This window comes from Ursus americanus, chromosome 33 (assembly GCF_024610735.1).
Source record: "Ursus americanus isolate L20-20 chromosome 33, mUrsAme1.1.p, whole genome shotgun sequence".
NCBI classification, from domain to species: Eukaryota; Metazoa; Chordata; class Mammalia; order Carnivora; family Ursidae; genus Ursus; species Ursus americanus.
The window spans coordinates 4282684-4299325 of record NC_142159.1 but is presented as its reverse complement, the minus strand read 5'-3'; the positions used below and the strand labels follow the sequence as shown (position 1 = coordinate 4299325).

At 35.1% G+C, this 16642-nt stretch overlaps 1 protein-coding gene across 9 annotated transcripts in view; it reads left to right on the top strand.

The window, feature by feature from the left end:
• ZMYM4 (zinc finger MYM-type containing 4) overlaps positions 1-16642 on the top strand; it is a 134720-nt gene that overhangs the window by 84327 nt on the left and 33751 nt on the right. For all 9 annotated transcript variants that reach the window (XM_087858500.1, XM_045782573.2, XM_087858499.1 and 6 more), the window contains 8 exons: positions 5469-5553; positions 5798-6053; positions 11600-11774; positions 11896-12108; positions 14449-14599; positions 15087-15202; positions 15786-16061; positions 16235-16385. In XM_087858500.1, coding sequence (XP_087714626.1) covers positions 5469-5553; positions 5798-6053; positions 11600-11774; positions 11896-12108; positions 14449-14599; positions 15087-15202; positions 15786-16061; positions 16235-16385 — 1423 coding nt within the window. The remainder of the gene's footprint in view (positions 1-5468; positions 5554-5797; positions 6054-11599; positions 11775-11895; positions 12109-14448; positions 14600-15086; positions 15203-15785; positions 16062-16234; positions 16386-16642) is intronic.

The following is a 16642-nucleotide window of genomic DNA, read 5'->3' as shown; positions in this document are numbered from 1 at the left end:
AACAGAAGCAGGCAAAATGGAGATCTTGGTTATCTGAAATAGGCATAAAGAAATGTACTGATAACCTAGGAAAAGTTCATGTGGCACTGTATGCTTCAGAAGACTACAAACATATCTGTTTACAGGAAAGATTTCCTATCTCTTTACATGCCCTAATGTGGACATGGGAAATTCATAAGAAATCATAATACTGGCAGGGATCCAAAGGCATCACTTTCTCTCTGAATGTGACCCAGTGGCACTTTCTTTAGGATGGAAAGGCACTTATAGCAAAGACCAAATAAATACCTTCAGGGAAGAGGTCATCAGGAAAGATTATTTGTATTACTTTTTTTTAAAAAGTTAGTGGTTCCAGTGGTTGGGGAATACCAATAGGATGGAATTGTTAGAAACACCTCCATTTTTATATGCTATACAGAGTATACTAATGTGTTATAAAATGCCGAATGCGAGGTTTCATCATGATTACAGGAAAGAATTTCCTCAAAGGCTCAGCACCTGATTGATGGGACTCTTCAGAACCAAGCAGGAGTGTGTATAGGTCCTAGACGTAAGGTCCAGAGGCATTCTTTACTCTAACACTACAATAAGGCAGTCCCAGCATGTGAGTGGATAAACCTAGGTTTTCTCTGAGAAATCCTTTCTATTATTACCACATCAATTCTGTAGGATCAGATCTTTTATAATTCTAGAAATCCCTTCAGGGACCTTCTGTTAAACCGTAGATACCTGTTCTTTCTTCTCTTCCCCCTCTTCCTTCCTTTTCCTTTCCCCTCCCCCTTTCCCTCCCCTCTTCCTCATCCTTCTTCATTGTCCTGTTCTTTTAAGGTATTTCTCTGGGATGACCATTGGAAATCTGTATTTTTTGCTGTTCAGTACTGCCTAATGCTCTATCACTCTTACTCATTTCCCATAGACTGGAAAAGGGAGTTCCAGTGTATTATTTTAATAGTCTCTAAAACAGTACTGTTAACCTAACTCTCATAAAATGCTGATAGGTTTATAAGTTGTGGTCAGGCTTTACTTTTGACTATCAATCTCTAGTGGTACCTTTTCTCATGATTTAATAAGATCATAGCTTTAGCTCATTGCCCCTTTGTCACAACTCCTTTGGATTTTCTCCTTGCTTAACTTGTAGTTTTGTTTTCAGCTCACTTCCTAATTCTCCTTGTTACACAATTCATTTTGGTGTTAATTTCATTACTTTCCATACTTTCTTTACTTTTGAAAGCACCTTAAGTGCTGAGATGTGTGCATGTATATTTAAAGACTTCTACCCATTTGTTCTTGATTATTTCTTCAGTTATGATTTTCTGGGTTCGCCAGTTGTCATCCTCCTGCCTCTGTTATTGGCATAATATCATTTGGTCTTCCAGTTTCATTTGTTTATTCAGATCCCCATTGCATGTTACTCTATTTTCTGTAATATTTTTACAGGTATACGGTGCTTTTATGTGTACTGTGCTGTTTCATCTTTCTTACATAAGATGGTCAGAATAGGTGATACTAACTCCATTTGTGGATGAGGGAACTGTGGTTCATAAAGGTTAAGTTAGTTGCTCAAGGCCATGTGGCCAGGAAGGAGCCACTAGGGGGCCATAATCAAGGTCTTATTATTATCAGTCTGACAATCTTTATGTAAATAAAAGTTGTTTCATTTTTTAAAATGCCTGGAGAAGGTTTTAAAATAGAAACTTTAAAGAGCCAGAGACCTCATTTTTTTCTTTTCCCCTTTTCTATAGGTTCTAAAAGTTTGAAATTCAGGGAATACCACATTAAAGTCATGATTTTTTTCTTCTTTTTGCTCATAATAAAAGAGCTAATTTTAATCTCTTATTAAAGTAAATGGATTAGGATGGAAAATCAAATCAGTTGTCACAATAATGAGTCATATAGTTTTAGAAAGTGGAATGCAATAATTAAATGTTGGGGCTTTCTTTAGGTATGTCAAATTAACTTGGCCAGAGGTACAGGGTTCTTCATTTCTATAATACTGTATTGGTGTACTGATACAGGTCTTCCTTTATGGTAAAGGGAATGTAAAGCTATTGATAAAGGATTTTTGTTTTGTTTTGACACCTGCTTTTCTGCTTCTGAAAGTCTTTGAGTCATCAGATTTTCACTTCTCAAGTTAGTAATCATTGTTTATAATTAAATGTTTGTAAAGTTAGTCATAATTATTAAGGGGGTACTGACATAAACTTGATTTTGCCTTGAAGGCATTCTGGGGTGTATAAGTAGAATACTTAAGATATGTACTTATTTTACTATGTTACAGAAGTAATATGTACTTGAGGCTTAAGGAAAAATCAGAAGTTTGGAATAATTGTCATAAACAGTGAGAAAAGAAGCTGACTGGAGACCATTAAAGTATGCCAATGAGTATTGATTTGGGGGGAAGTTTTCTGAGATTTAATTTTTTTTTTTACTTGAAATTTGCTTTAATTTACTATATAATATAGGAATGTCAGGATGAGTCAATATTAGGAAATCTTTTAATACATAATTTCATCTAGTCAAATAAGACTGTATAGGTGCAAAAAGACATCTCATGTAGTTTACTATGCATTTCTTATAATAGATACTCTCTTGATCATGGTGAGGAAATATCTACTTCATATTGATAGCAGTCATTAAATTTAAGAGTAAAATGATGGAAACCTGTTAATAATTACTAATAGAACACAAATTACTGATGTTGGCATTATTATTTAACTCTTGTTGGATTTTTGACCTAGTGCATGTTAGAGAAATTAGAAGAAATAATGGAAGAGGGGAGACAAAATTATCATCATTTGCTAGTAAGGATCTTTATTAGAGAATTAATAGAATTCATGAAAGTTTAGTGAAGTAGTTAATTGAATTTTAGTTATATAAAAGAGAACAATGTTTCTGTAAATCATTGTTTCTCAGATAATATGAAAATATATAATATTCCCTTTGGCAAAGCAACTTTAAAAAGTACTTATGTCAGATAAAAGAATTTGATAGAATGGAGAGACTTTTTAAAAATGTAAGGTATTAGTGATTCTTAAGATAGAGTTTCGATACAATTCTGATGAAAATGTCAGTAGGTTCTCATGTTTTGAAGAAGATTAAATAGGCATGTACACACACAAACATCACACATGTGTTCTAAAAAATATTTGACAGTGGCAGACTATTAAATGGTTAAACCTGTCACAATTAGGTTTATTAGGGTAGTGTGATATCCTAAAATTAGGCTGATAATGGGGCACCTGGCCGGCTCAGTTGGTAGAGTGTGTCCTTGATCTTGGGGTCATGAGTTTGAGCCCCATGTTGGGTAGAGTTTACTTAAAAGAAAAAAATTAGGCTGATAATGATACAGAATAGATTGCCACAAGAGACATTTTAAAAACAGTTTGGTATGTAAACAGTGAATAGAAGGTAATTCAGTAGTTATTCAGAGAAAGGAAAAAATGCCCTTTAAACATCAAAGTAAATAAATCCCAGGTGGATTAAATTAGGGGTTGGCAAATTAGCAGCATGCCAAATCCAGCCTGCTTTCTGTGTTTCTGTTTTGTGTTTGTTTTTCTGCACACTGTTCTTATAAATTAAGTTTTATTGGATCATTGCCACATTCGTTCATTTACAGGTTATCTGTGGGTACTTTTGCTCTACCAGGGCAGAGTTGAGTAGTTGTGGTAGTATGGCCTCTGAAGTTGAAAATATTTAGTTATCTGGCCCTTTGCATATAAAGTTTGTTGACCTCTGGATTAAAGGACTATATTAAAAACAATTAAGCCATTTTCTTAGTATTTTATTGTGGAGGTACAACTTTATAAGAAATCAAAGGAGTAACAAAGGTAAAAACTAGATTTTTGGCATAGAAATGAAGCTGCAGTACATAAAAAATTGTAAAAGTAAATACTGAAAAAATGTTGATAACCTGCTACACAAGGTTAATATTGGTACATTATAATGCTTTTTTGTAAGTGGATATTATAAAAAGAATTGCAGATTGAGACAACAGTGGGGAAAGACTTAAATGGCTTTTTACACAAATTGCTAGAATAAATCTAATTAGAAGTTTTTTTTTTTTTTTTAAACTGTCATTGTGTATCAGGAACATTGACTGTGTACCTTTTTACCTAATAATTTCACTTTAAGGATCTTTTCTTTAGAACATAATACTAAGTATGAGACTATGAGTATTCATAGCTATGTTCATCATGGTATTTCTGATTATACGAAATGTTGGGAAACAAGTGGACTGACATTGGGTTATGGTTATATATTCTCAGTGTCATGCAGGACCATTAAATTGGAGACTGATGCCAAAGGAAGAGTCAGTAATACCGATGCTGTCTTTATTTATATAAGTTTTCTTACTTTGTTCATCCTGGATTGTACATTTAAAAAAATATTGCATTAAAATATTGTTTATCTTGATTACTGAGATTTTTGGTACCTTAATTTTGTTCCTGAGGCAAGTGCCTCACTCACTTCATCCCAGTCCCATCCCTGTGTAATCTGCTATGTCTATTAAATAATATATCTATCAGTATTTCTCAAATGTGAGTAATGTACCAGATACCTCTTACCACAAAAAAGGGGGGTTATGTTGGAGTTGTCTGAGAATTCCAAGAATAAGAGGTCTGCTGGGGTTTTGCAAGTTTCAGTGTGATAAACGGTGAATGAAAGTAAAAGTTAAACCTGCCACTTAGAGATTTCATAGTGAAATAATGTAATTATAAAAGCAAATAACAGCACTGAGAACTTGTAGTATAACTCAGTTATATGTGGTTATTCATGATGAAAAATATGTTTACATTTATCAAAAAGTCATTGAAATAGATATACAGTTTTTAAAAATATTCTTAGAATTCTCAGACTCCCTACAATGCATCTGTAGACCTCAGGGATTCTTGGAATCCAGCTTAAAAAACACCAGTGTAATAATAGGCAAATGTTCAGTTGACTCAAGTGACAAGAGATCATTTTATTAGAATGATACATTCAGTTTAATTACAACTATGTAGAAAAATAAAGCCTCTGAATAGAGGAGGGGAAAAGGCTGGAAAGAAATATACCAAAAGAATAACAATGGTTGTTTTGGTGTGATGAAAATACGAGTAGAATTTTTTCCTTATTTCTACTTGTCTAAATTTTGTGTAGTGTGTATTACTTTTATAATAGATAAGTAGCAACTTAAAATACTGTAATAGTAAGAATTTTCAAAAATAATTTAAATATCTGGTAGTACTACAGGCTAATTGGGTAGCTACTTTTCATTTTTTACCTCTTACTTTCTCAGCATATGCAAACCTGTTATACCCTTATTGAAATTATAGTTCGCTTGCTGATATTTCTTACTAATGGTAAGGTAGTATGAACATTTTCTCCCCCCTGTGTAGCCAAACGAAAATGTGTTGAATGTCTGGATTTCTTAGATACATTGTATTTATTTTCTCTAAGTATTTATTTACTTATTTTCTTTTTTAAAGGAGTATAGTCATGGCCAACAGCAAAAAACTCAAGAAGGGGAATTGAAAATTAGTGCCGTCTTTTCAGTCAGTGGCAGTCCTCTTGGTAAGAAACAGAACTGAGTAAATGCATCATGTTTATTTATTCTGACCAGTATGATGAGAGGAAGTATCTACTTGTATTAGTAAACTAGGCAGTTCTCTGCCCATTTAGAATGGGTTTAATTATATATTGCGTAATTAGTTTTGGGTTTCAACACTGGTTCTAGAAGAGAAAGAAAGGATATATGTACTTAAAATTCATGACAAAAAGTAAAACATTTTTTCTTTAAAAAAATTTTTTTTTTAAGCTCCACAGTTGACTACTGGCTTTCAGCCTTCACTGGCGTCATCTGGCATGAATAAAATGCTTCCTTCAGTTCCAGCCACAGCTGTCCGAGTTTCCTGTTCTGGTTGTAAAAAAATCCTGCAGAAGGGGCAAACTGCTTATCAGAGGAAAGGGTCTACTCAGCTTTTCTGCTCCACGCTGTGCCTCACTGGATATACAGTTCCACCTGCCCGCCCACCGCCTCCTCCCACCAAGAAAACTTGTTCAAGTTGCTCAAAGTATAGCAGAATTCTAAATTATCTTGTTTGTTTCCTTTTAAAGTACTTTGTTCTTATCTGTGTGTTGTTTAATTTTCTACATTCCCATGTTTATTGAGAATTCCCACAGCATCTTGCTGCTCTCAGTTTTTCCTTTTTTTAAAGATTTATTTATTTGGGGGGGAGAGGAAGAGAGAGAGAATCTCAAGCAGATTTCCCACTGAGAGTGGAGCCTGCTGTTGAGGGGCTTGCTCTCCTGAGCCAAAATCAAGAGTTGGACGCTCAACTGACTGATCCACCTAGGCTCCTCTCAGTTTTCTGAATACTAGGTGCTCAGCTTATTTTAACTGCCAGTAATGTACCTTTTATTTATTGAGATGTTTTTGAAACATCTTTGTTGGTTGAGATGCTTTATAAAACAAAAACTATACCATCATGTAATACCACAATATTTTATAGGTAATAGATACTTAAATCCACAAATATTTAATGTTATGTATCTTGTTATCTAATTGGAATTCATTTAATACTTTTCTTATCTTTAAAAGGACTCCAGTGTATATTTTCTTAAATCTACTCAGTATCTCTGAACTACCTCAAAGGTTCCATTTTAGTGTTTAATATCAAAAGACTATAATCTTAGACTTTGATAAGGTCATCCTGATATATTTGAAGAATACGATTTCATTTTGTCTGATTTGGTGAGATGGTTGTTAGGAACTGCTTAAATAAGTCAGAGAAAGATGAATAATGCTCTTATTCTGAAACACTTTGGCCTCTCATTAAGCTATTCAAACCATAATTTATTAGTTTAGATATTTGAATTTATAGTTCCTCACAAGGGTCCTTCCCTTTCTGTCTAGAAAGGGAAGAAGATGCTCCCTCTTCTGGTTTAGTTGGAAAAGACATTTTAGAGACTTGAAAGAAATTTGAATGTGGTTAGAAGTCTTTCTGGAAGTTCGTTATGTGGCTTCCTTTTATGTTTCATGTTTGATTTAGTGAAAATAGGCTTCTTTATTTATACTGTTTGAATTATAAAACATACTTTTAGAAGTATGTACTTAATTTCTATATTCTCATATACTCATTATCAGATTCTAAGATTAAATCAACTTGAAAATTATACTTTTTATAGGGTTTTTTTTTCTGTTTTGCCATGAGATAATTTCATATAATAACTTCCTCTTATGCTTCTTTATTTAATTCTACTTTAGTGATTGGCACTCTCTAAAATTTCAGTTTTATTTCTTCTTTTGTAATAATAGTCATATATTTTCAGAGATAGATCAGTGAATTTAAAAAAGGCCGTAGAAAACTCACAGAAGTTTTTAAATGTGTGCCCTCTTTCTGTGTTTTTAAATTCTTGTCCGTACATATTATTATTTTCATCTAAATTTATTATATCTCTTTGGTTTGCCTAGCGTTATCTAGAGATAGGTCATTTTCACCTTCATGTCATATCTTACCCATCTTGATCCTGTGTAGTTCAGTTATTCTTTAAGATTACATTTGTCTTTTGTTATGTTTGGTCTTTTCCATAAATCTTCCATGTTTTCAGCCTGTCACTCCTTGACTCTTTAACTGTCCTACCTCTTCATTCATGCACTTATCTATTATCCTTTTTTTTTCACCCATTGTTCTTTTCCATTTGCCTCTTACTGTTCTCTATCAGGTAGTCCTTACCTGCCTGTCACCTCTGCCTTTTCTTCCCCATTTGCTTTCTGATTTTTCTCCCCTTTTCATTTTATAGGATATCTTTTCTGTTGTTGGTCAGCCCTCAACCCCTGATCAGTCTTGATTTTCCTTGCATTCTGTTTTACTTCCTGAACTACTCTTTCGTCTCCTTTTTACCACGTTACCTTTCCTTCCCTTTTTTTCCTCTTCCCTCCCCCCCAACGTGGGCTTGAACTCAGGACCTTGAGATAGAGACCTGAGCTGAGATCAAGAATCGGATGCTTAGGGGCACCTGGGTGGCTCAGTTGGTTACGTGTCTGCCTTCGTCTCATGTCATGATCCCAGGGTCTTGGGATCAAGTCCCGCATCCGGCTCTTTGCTCAGCAGCGAGCCTGCTTCTGCCTCTGCCTACCGCTCCCCCTGCTTGTGCGCTCTCTCTCTTTCTCTGACAAATAAATAAATAAATAAAATCTTAAAAAAAAAAATCATCGGATGCCTAACTGACTGAGCCACCCAGGTGCCCCTGTTTTCCTCTTATTTACACAGTCATTACAGCAGTTTGGGATAGTCTGGTTTATGACTATAAAATTGTTCAGTTGGATCATACCTTAAATATAAGGAAATTGGATTCAAAGAAGTTAAAAGATTTCCTCAGTGTCAGATAGCTGGTTAATTTTGCTAATCCCCATCCCCAGGCCCGCACGTAGTCCATATAGTGAAACAGGTTTAATTTGTAAATTAATCCCTTGAAGGATCCCAAGAAGGATTTCAGTTTAATTTGAATGGGTGGAGATAGAAAAGTTTTCCTTCCTGATAGCCACTGCTATCTTTATAGACCAGTAGAAATATAGCAGCTGCACTTAGGTTAAAAGAAACTCATTAGCTATTTGAAGTAACAGTTTTATTTTTTCTTAATCTCTTATTAACCCATATCTCTTAACTTCTTGAATTTAATCTAAACTCTGAGTGTATTTTGGCTAATCATCATTTAATTTTCAGGTTTCCTTAGTAATAAGGACCTAACACTGTTTTTAAAAATCTGTTTCGGGGCACCTGGGTTGGGTGGCGCAGTCGTCAAGCGTCTGCCTTCGGCTCAGGGCATGATCCCAGAGTTCTGGGATCGAGCCCCACGTCAGGCTCCTCCACTAGGAGCCTGCTTCTTCCTCTCCCACTCCCCCTGCTTGTGTTCCCTCTCTCGCTGGCTATCTCTGTCAAATAAATAAATAAAATCTTTAAAAAAAAAATCTGTTTCAAATCCTCCATAAAAGAGGTCATTTGGGGAGTGCCTGGGTGGCGCAGTCATTGAGCGTCTGCTTTTGGCTCAGGGCGTGATCCCGGCGTTATGGGATCAAGCCCCACATCAGGCTCCTCTGCTGTGAGCCTGCTTCTTCCTCTCCCACTCCCCCTCCTTGTGTTCCCTCTCTCGCTGGCTGTCTCTATCTCTGTCAAATAAATAAAATCTTTAAAAAAAAAAAAGTAATTTGGAGGATAATTTTTTTAATGCTGTTAGATCAGATTATTTGATATAATGATACTCAAGTAATGATTTCAGGATTGTCTGTATCATTTCTGAATTTTTACTATTTGGAATCATATAATCTACAACAAGATGTAATGTAGTTGGATGCTAGGCATACTGAAGGGAGTGACAAATATACCTACGTTTATTCTTCCTTGCCTTGATCCATGCTGCTCTCCAACTCTTATCTCCTTAACCTTCTAGAAAGCTCTTGTTTAAGATACAGCTAAAATGTCACCTTTTGGGTAGCCTTTCATGTCACATATTGTCTGAAATAATTGTTTCTTCATTTCTGTTGTACATTATGCTTTTTCATAATTATTTTACTTTTATATTTTAAGGATGCTTCTGTTACGGTATTTTATATGTCATTTGTCTTTTTGTCCCAATATACTGTGAGCTCCTTGAGTGCGTGCTTGTACCATATTGTGACACAGGGTGTAGATAGTGCCTGGCTCAGTATAAGTGCTCAATAAATACCTCTATAAATGAAATACATTAAAACCTAGGGGCGCCTGGGTGGCTCAGTCGGTTAAGTGTCTGCCTTCGGCTCAGGTCATGATCCGAGGCTCCTGGGATCGAGCCTCATGTCGGGATCCCTGCTAAGTTGGGAGCCTGCTTCTCCCTCTCCCCGTGCCCCTCCCCCTCCTCATGTTCTTTCTCTCTATCAAATAAATAAAATGTTTTAAAAAACCCTAATTAAAAAATAGCTGTGAAGGCAAAAACAAATGTAGAAAGTAGAAGAACCTAGAGCTACTAAGTATAGAAGATGAGGTATGGAGTTATGTATTAACAGCATATGAGGTGTTCCTTGTGATGATTCCCATTACGTTTACTATTATCTTTTATTGAAGCAGAGATATTTATAATCTTTTCTAAAACTTACTCTATTAGTATAATCTGTTTAAGATGCAAGAATTAGTTAAAATGGTTTATATACTATTATGTGGGTGTAGTATACTCATGGGAGAGAGACACCATTTAGAAAATTTCCATCAAGGAATTTTTTTCCCATTGACTTTTTTTTTTTAAGAGAGAGAGAAAGTGTGAGCATGAGCCAGGGAGTGGCAGAGGGAGAGGGGGAGTGAGAATCTCAAGCAGGCTCCATGCTCAGCCCAGAGCCCAACTCAGGGCTCGATCTCCTGACCCTGAGATTATTACCTGAGCTGAAATCAAGAGTTGGTCGCTTAACTGACCAAGCCACCCAGGAGCCCCTTCCATTGGCTTTTAAAATCGTTTATACTTTATTTAATAAACTGCTATGTGGGAACACTGGTTTGGGGGTATGATAAAGTGTGGAGTGGTAGGGGGCCTTAGAAGTGTTTTATTTTTTAAAGATTTTATTTATTTCACAAAGAGCAAGAGAGAGAGCACAAGCAGGGGGAGCAGCCGAGGGAGCGGGAGAAGCAGGCTCTCCACCGAGCAGTGAGACTGATGTGGGACTCGATCCCAGGACCCTGGGAGCATGACCCAAGCCGAAGGCAGATGCTTAATGACTGAGCCACCCAGTCACCCCTTGAAGTGTTTTAATCTTCATTCCCTTTGCTACTAATGCTTATAAATTAAATTATTTTAAAAAAAGATGTACTTGATTTTATAAAACCGTGCTTGAATATACACTGTGTAGCTTGAAGTGTATTTATTTATTTATTTATTTAAGATTTTACTTTTAAGTAATTTCTACACTCAGCATGGGGCTCTCTCTCAGAACCCCAAGATCAGCAGTTACATGCTCCACCAAGTGAGCCAGCCAGATGTCCCTGTTTTTTTACGTTTAAAAGATGGTGTTTTTAAATTTTTTCAAGTGTTATATTATTTTTAAAGAATATTTTGAAAATATAGAAGAACCTAAAGAAGAAAATTAACATCTCTTATAATTCTACCTACTAGAAATAATGAATAAAAACTGATGTATACCTCTTAGTCTTGAAGCACAGTATACTAATCCTTGCAACAGTTCTATGAAGTAAGCCATTTCTTAGTTCTGTTTATAGAACATAACTTAAGGACCAGAGCAATTTATCAGTTTACCCAGGAAATCCCAGGAGTTATCAATGCCTTTTCCATACATACATATAATTGCCTCTGATTTATTTATTTATTTATTTATTTATTTATTTATTTTAAAGGCTTGAAAGAGAGAGAGATAGTGAGAGAGAGCATGAGCGGGAAGGAGAGGGAGAAGCAGGCTCTTTGCTGATCAGGGAGCCGGATGCGGGGCTCGATCCCAGGACCCTGGGACCATGACCTGAGCCGAGGGCAGACACTTAACCTACTGAGCCACCCAGATGCCCCTGTTTTATTTATTTTAACTGACAAAAAGGAAAAATACAAATGATACTGTGGCTTATTTTATTTTTGTTATCATTTTTAGAGATATTTTAAATCCAAAGGATGTGATCAGTGCCCAGTTTGAAAATAGCACCACTAGTAAAGATTTTTGCAGTCAGTCATGTCTGTCAACATACGAACTGAAAAGGAAACCTGTTGTCACCATAAATACGAATAGCATTTCAACCAAATGCAGCATGTGTCAGAAGAATGCTGTTGTAAGTCATCTTACTTTTGGGCAGGGGGTGGGGGCGTCCAGGAAGATCTAATGTTTGTGCTTAAAGAACAGCTTTTAATGATCTCTTGCTTGTTGTTGGTGTGTTGTTTTTTAATTCCTAGATTCGACATGAAGTTAATTACCAGAATGTGGTACATAAACTTTGCAGTGATGCCTGCTTCTCGAAGTTTCGCTCTGCCAACAACCTCACCATGAACTGTTGCGAGAACTGCGGGGGCTACTGTTACAGTGGCTCTGGGCAGTGTCACATGCTTCAGATAGAGGGCCAGTCTAAGAAGTTTTGTAGCTCAGCGTGTGTCACAGCATATAAGCAGGTACATGACTGTATTTAACCCCAATGTCTTTGTTCCTTTTAGGAAGATCTATTTGTTGTGGTAGAACTTACTTATGAACATGTTGTCACAAAAATACTAAGATGTTGTTATTAGCTTAATTAATATTTTTACATATAAATAGTACTTGTCAAATGAATGTGTATTGAAAACCCACTTACAGAGTTTTATAAGTAGCATATTTTTCTCTTCGTGCCTTTGAAATACATGCTTTTAGGGCATGGCATTTGTATTTCAAATATGATTCATGTTTTTGAACAGTATTTTGAAAATGCATGAAGCAGAAAAATAGTGCATCTCCCAGAGATATCCAGTCTCAGCTTTTTGGTGAATAGCTTTCTTTGAAATATATTTTTGGTTTGCATATAAGTATATACTTTCTTATTTGACAAGGTAAGGTCCAAGTTACATACATATTCTTGCCATCAAATCCATATAGTTGAAATTGCAATTCAGAAAATAAAAATCTTACGAGTAATTGTTTTAAAAAGTTTTTCCTTTTCTTCATGAAATAGGAAAAAATAAATGTAGGTTATATTTTATTTTGTGAATTGATGAGGCTTATAGAAGATGAATCGGATGAATGCTGTATGGCAAACGTCTGTTAGGCAGTTTCATTTTTACTATATTTGTGTTTTGTTAGTAAATTTTGATCAAAAATTAGATTTTAAAATTCATAAATCCAAAGGAATGGTAAGATCCTTTTATATTTTTAATTTTACAGTGCTTTCCTGTTTCAGTGCACTAGCTGATCATTCTTTTCCTTAGAATAGTAAATTTTTATACAGTCTAACTAGATTCATGAATGTAATGTCCTTTGAGAAATTTCTTTTATTCTTAATACTTTGCAGTGATTTTGGAATTTTCAGTGTTATACAGTGTTTCCATTTATTTCTTGTTATTATGAAGCACATTAAAGGGGCTTAGCTTTACTATTTATTCCTTCCTCTAGAAACACCTTGGTTTTGTCTTCATGAGCTTATCCTTGTCCAAAAGACTATTTTCTTGATACTGTTTCAAGTACTAAAAGTTACTTGGATTCAGTCCATTGAAAGATGGTTCATATTCCACAAGAGAAGGAGAAATAGGGTGAATCGTCTTAATTTTAAAGTAATCATTTTAAATTTAGCCAATATCTATTAAATTTCTCACATAATATGTACTGTGGTCTAGAGAAAGAACATGAATTTAGAAGTAAAGCAGATCTCGGTTTGATTCCTTGACTCTCTGTTCAAATAGAATTTTATCATGGGGAAAGCAGTTAAACTCCTTGGGTCCCTTTTCTTATCTGTGAATGGATATTATACTACTGTTACTGAGATGTTGTTAGGATTATGTGAAATAAGAATGAGAAAGCACCTAGTATAGAACCTGGCGTATTGAAGATGGTCATATCTGCTGCTTTCTTTCCTTCCTCATATATAATTCATCAGACAAACATTAGATGTGATTCCTGCTTTGAGGGGCTGTCTCCTAGGGGAGGTAGACCTATAACTGAGTAGAGATGGTATGATGGAAGTATTATGGTGCAGCATGGCACAGAGGAAACATGATCAGTTCTACTTGATAGGACAAGATGAAACTATCAGCAAAAACTTCAGAGAGATAATGGATACTGGATATACTTCATAAGTTATCCTGAATGTGTGATATGTTAGTAGTATTTAGCATTAATTACTGCTGAATCCCTAATTTAGTGGGAACTACAGACTCATTGATTGCTTATATTTAGACACTTGTGATATCCAGTTTGCTCCCACTTTATTGCTTACTTGCTTATTGCTCTGTGTGCTTTGTTGTTATTGGTGGTAGAATATTTGATAGTGAATTTTCTAATAAGTTTTTTCTCTTGAGTTCACATTTTATTTCCATATATAGCACCTTTTGTGGGGCGGGGTCTTCTGACTTTTAGCATAGTGTAAGAGCATGAATTCCCTATTGTGTAATTTTTTTAAATTCCATTTTTAAAACTATAGTTAACAATCAATTAATAGATCCCCAAATTAATTTTCTAGTTGTGGTCAGCATTATTTTTTAATGAAATAAAATAGAATGGAGCATATAAACATGCATCACATGTTAGCATGATTTATATTGTTTTGTGAAACTTTTTTGTGTACGTATATGTATAATACACAAACAGAACTTCAGAAGTATGTACTGGATCACTTTGTAAAATTTATTTCTTACTGAGGATTGTAATCATAAAAGTTTGAAAGCCACTAATTTAAAATATTTCAGCAGTGTTAAGTATAAACATTTCAAAGATATGCTTTTACTTATAATTTGGTAAAAATGAATGTTATTTTATTCTCTTAATAGAAATCAGCCAAAATTACACCATGTGCGCTTTGCAAATCATTGAGATCCTCAGCAGAAATGATTGAAAATACCAATAGCTTGGGAAAGACAGAGCTTTTCTGTTCTGTTAATTGCTTATCTGCTTACAGAGTTAAAATGGTTACTTCTGCAGGTAATACTGGTTTCATAAACTATATAATAGTTGACAAAAGTTATGGTTATTGCTTTTTTGTATAGTACAGATTTTTGTTCAAATTTAATTGATTTTTAAGGCAAATTTAAAATATTTCAGATCTGTGTTGTAAATATCACCTCTTCCCTTGATTGCTTAAGTAATGTTTATTTATTTGCTTGCCTATTGTATATTCCCCTTTTCCAAAAGAATTTCATATGGCTTCTTTCATGTATCTTTTTATCCACACCTGATTTATTTTAATATTCATTCACTTTGTAGTTTCAGGGTAGACTGTGCCAACTTTAAATTAAAAGAAATATAATTAATGTTAAGTTAGTTTTTGTCTGTATGTGACATGATTTAGTTTCAGTTCCTGCAACTTGACCTGGCCCTTGAATTTTCATATATTGGATAATATTTATTTTCTGAAACATTGTGTACATTTGTATATATTACTCATTAGTTTTTATCCTGATCCGCTAAGGTGTACAAGTGCAGTGTAACAGTTGTAAAACCTCAGCAATCCCTCAGTATCACCTCGCCATGTCAGATGGAAGTATCCGCAACTTCTGCAGCTACAGCTGTGTTGTCGCGTTCCAGGTACGGCTTCAGAAATCTTCCTCTTCTGCAGTCAGTGAGACACCTGCTAAGTAGTATGTAAACTTGGTAGGTGTTTGCTCCTGCCCTGATGGCCTACACTTCTATCTCAGTCCTGTTAAACGTGGATTCTTTGACTTTGGCCATATTTGGACATCAAATGACAACATTAAATGACAACATTTAAATGCTTCCTGTAACTTTCAAGTGGAATTGTTATTACCCAGATTGTCTATTGGGAGGAAATTATTTTTAAAGGAGATTATTAGTTTGGGGCCCTGCTGGCTCAGTCAATAGGGCAAACCACTCTTGATCTTGGGATCATGAGTTCGAGCCCCACGTTGCATGTCGAGATTACTTTTTTAAAAAAAGTTTAAAAATTAAAAAAGATTATTAAATTATTTTAGTTTTTGGATATAAGTGACAGTCTGCCCATTCAGTTATAAGCTGTTCAAAGGTAGGGAGTTTTGCTTGTTCACAGGTGTATCTTATGTACCTCGAACTGTGCTTGTCAAACTTAGTCGTTCGGTGCTTATTTGTTTGAACAAATGATTACATTGATCATCTTGTTTGTGTCATTTTTCAGAATTTGTTCAACAAACCAACAGGAATGAATTCTTCAGTAGTGCCCTTGTCTCAGGGCCAAGTAATTGTAAGCATCCCCACAGGTTCAACGGTGTCATCAGGAGGGGGGAACACCTCGGCCGTTTCTCCCACCTCCATCAGTAGCTCTGCTGCAGCTGGTCTCCAGCGACTTGCTGCCCAATCCCAGCATGTTGGGTTCGCACGAAGTGTTGTGAAACTCAAGTGTCAGCACTGTAACCGCCTTTTTGCCACAAAACCAGAACTTCTTGACTATAAGGTAAAGTATAGGATCCCGGTAAAGGGTTTGAGTATAAATTGGTCTATTTATAAAATCATTTCTGGTTTTTCATCTCTCAAAATTACATACTTGTTTTGAAAGTAAGAGGGAATAAGGATTTCCAAAAGATAAACCAAATGTTTAATTAGTACTTGATGATTATTTCTTTGCAGGGTAAAATGTTTCAGTTCTGTGGCAAGAATTGTTCTGATGAATATAAGAAAATAAATAATGTAATGGCAATGTGTGAATATTGTAAAATTGAGAAAATTGTAAAGGAGACTGTGCGATTCTCAGGTGCTGACAAGTCATTCTGTAGTGAAGGTAAAGATCATCTTACCTACTGAGCATGTTGGTCCTTTTAAAAGTAACTGATGATTTAAGCTGTAACTATATAAGGTTATCTAGTTTATCCTTTGTGTATAACAACAAAATCTTTTGCTTACACTTGGTTCACTTTTTTTTCTGAGCTAGTCCTTCATATCATATATAGATGTCAAAATGAAGGGAAAAGATCGTTGAGCTGTATTACAGAAGATGCTGGTGATACGAAAAACATTTCATGTTCTTAGGTTGATAGG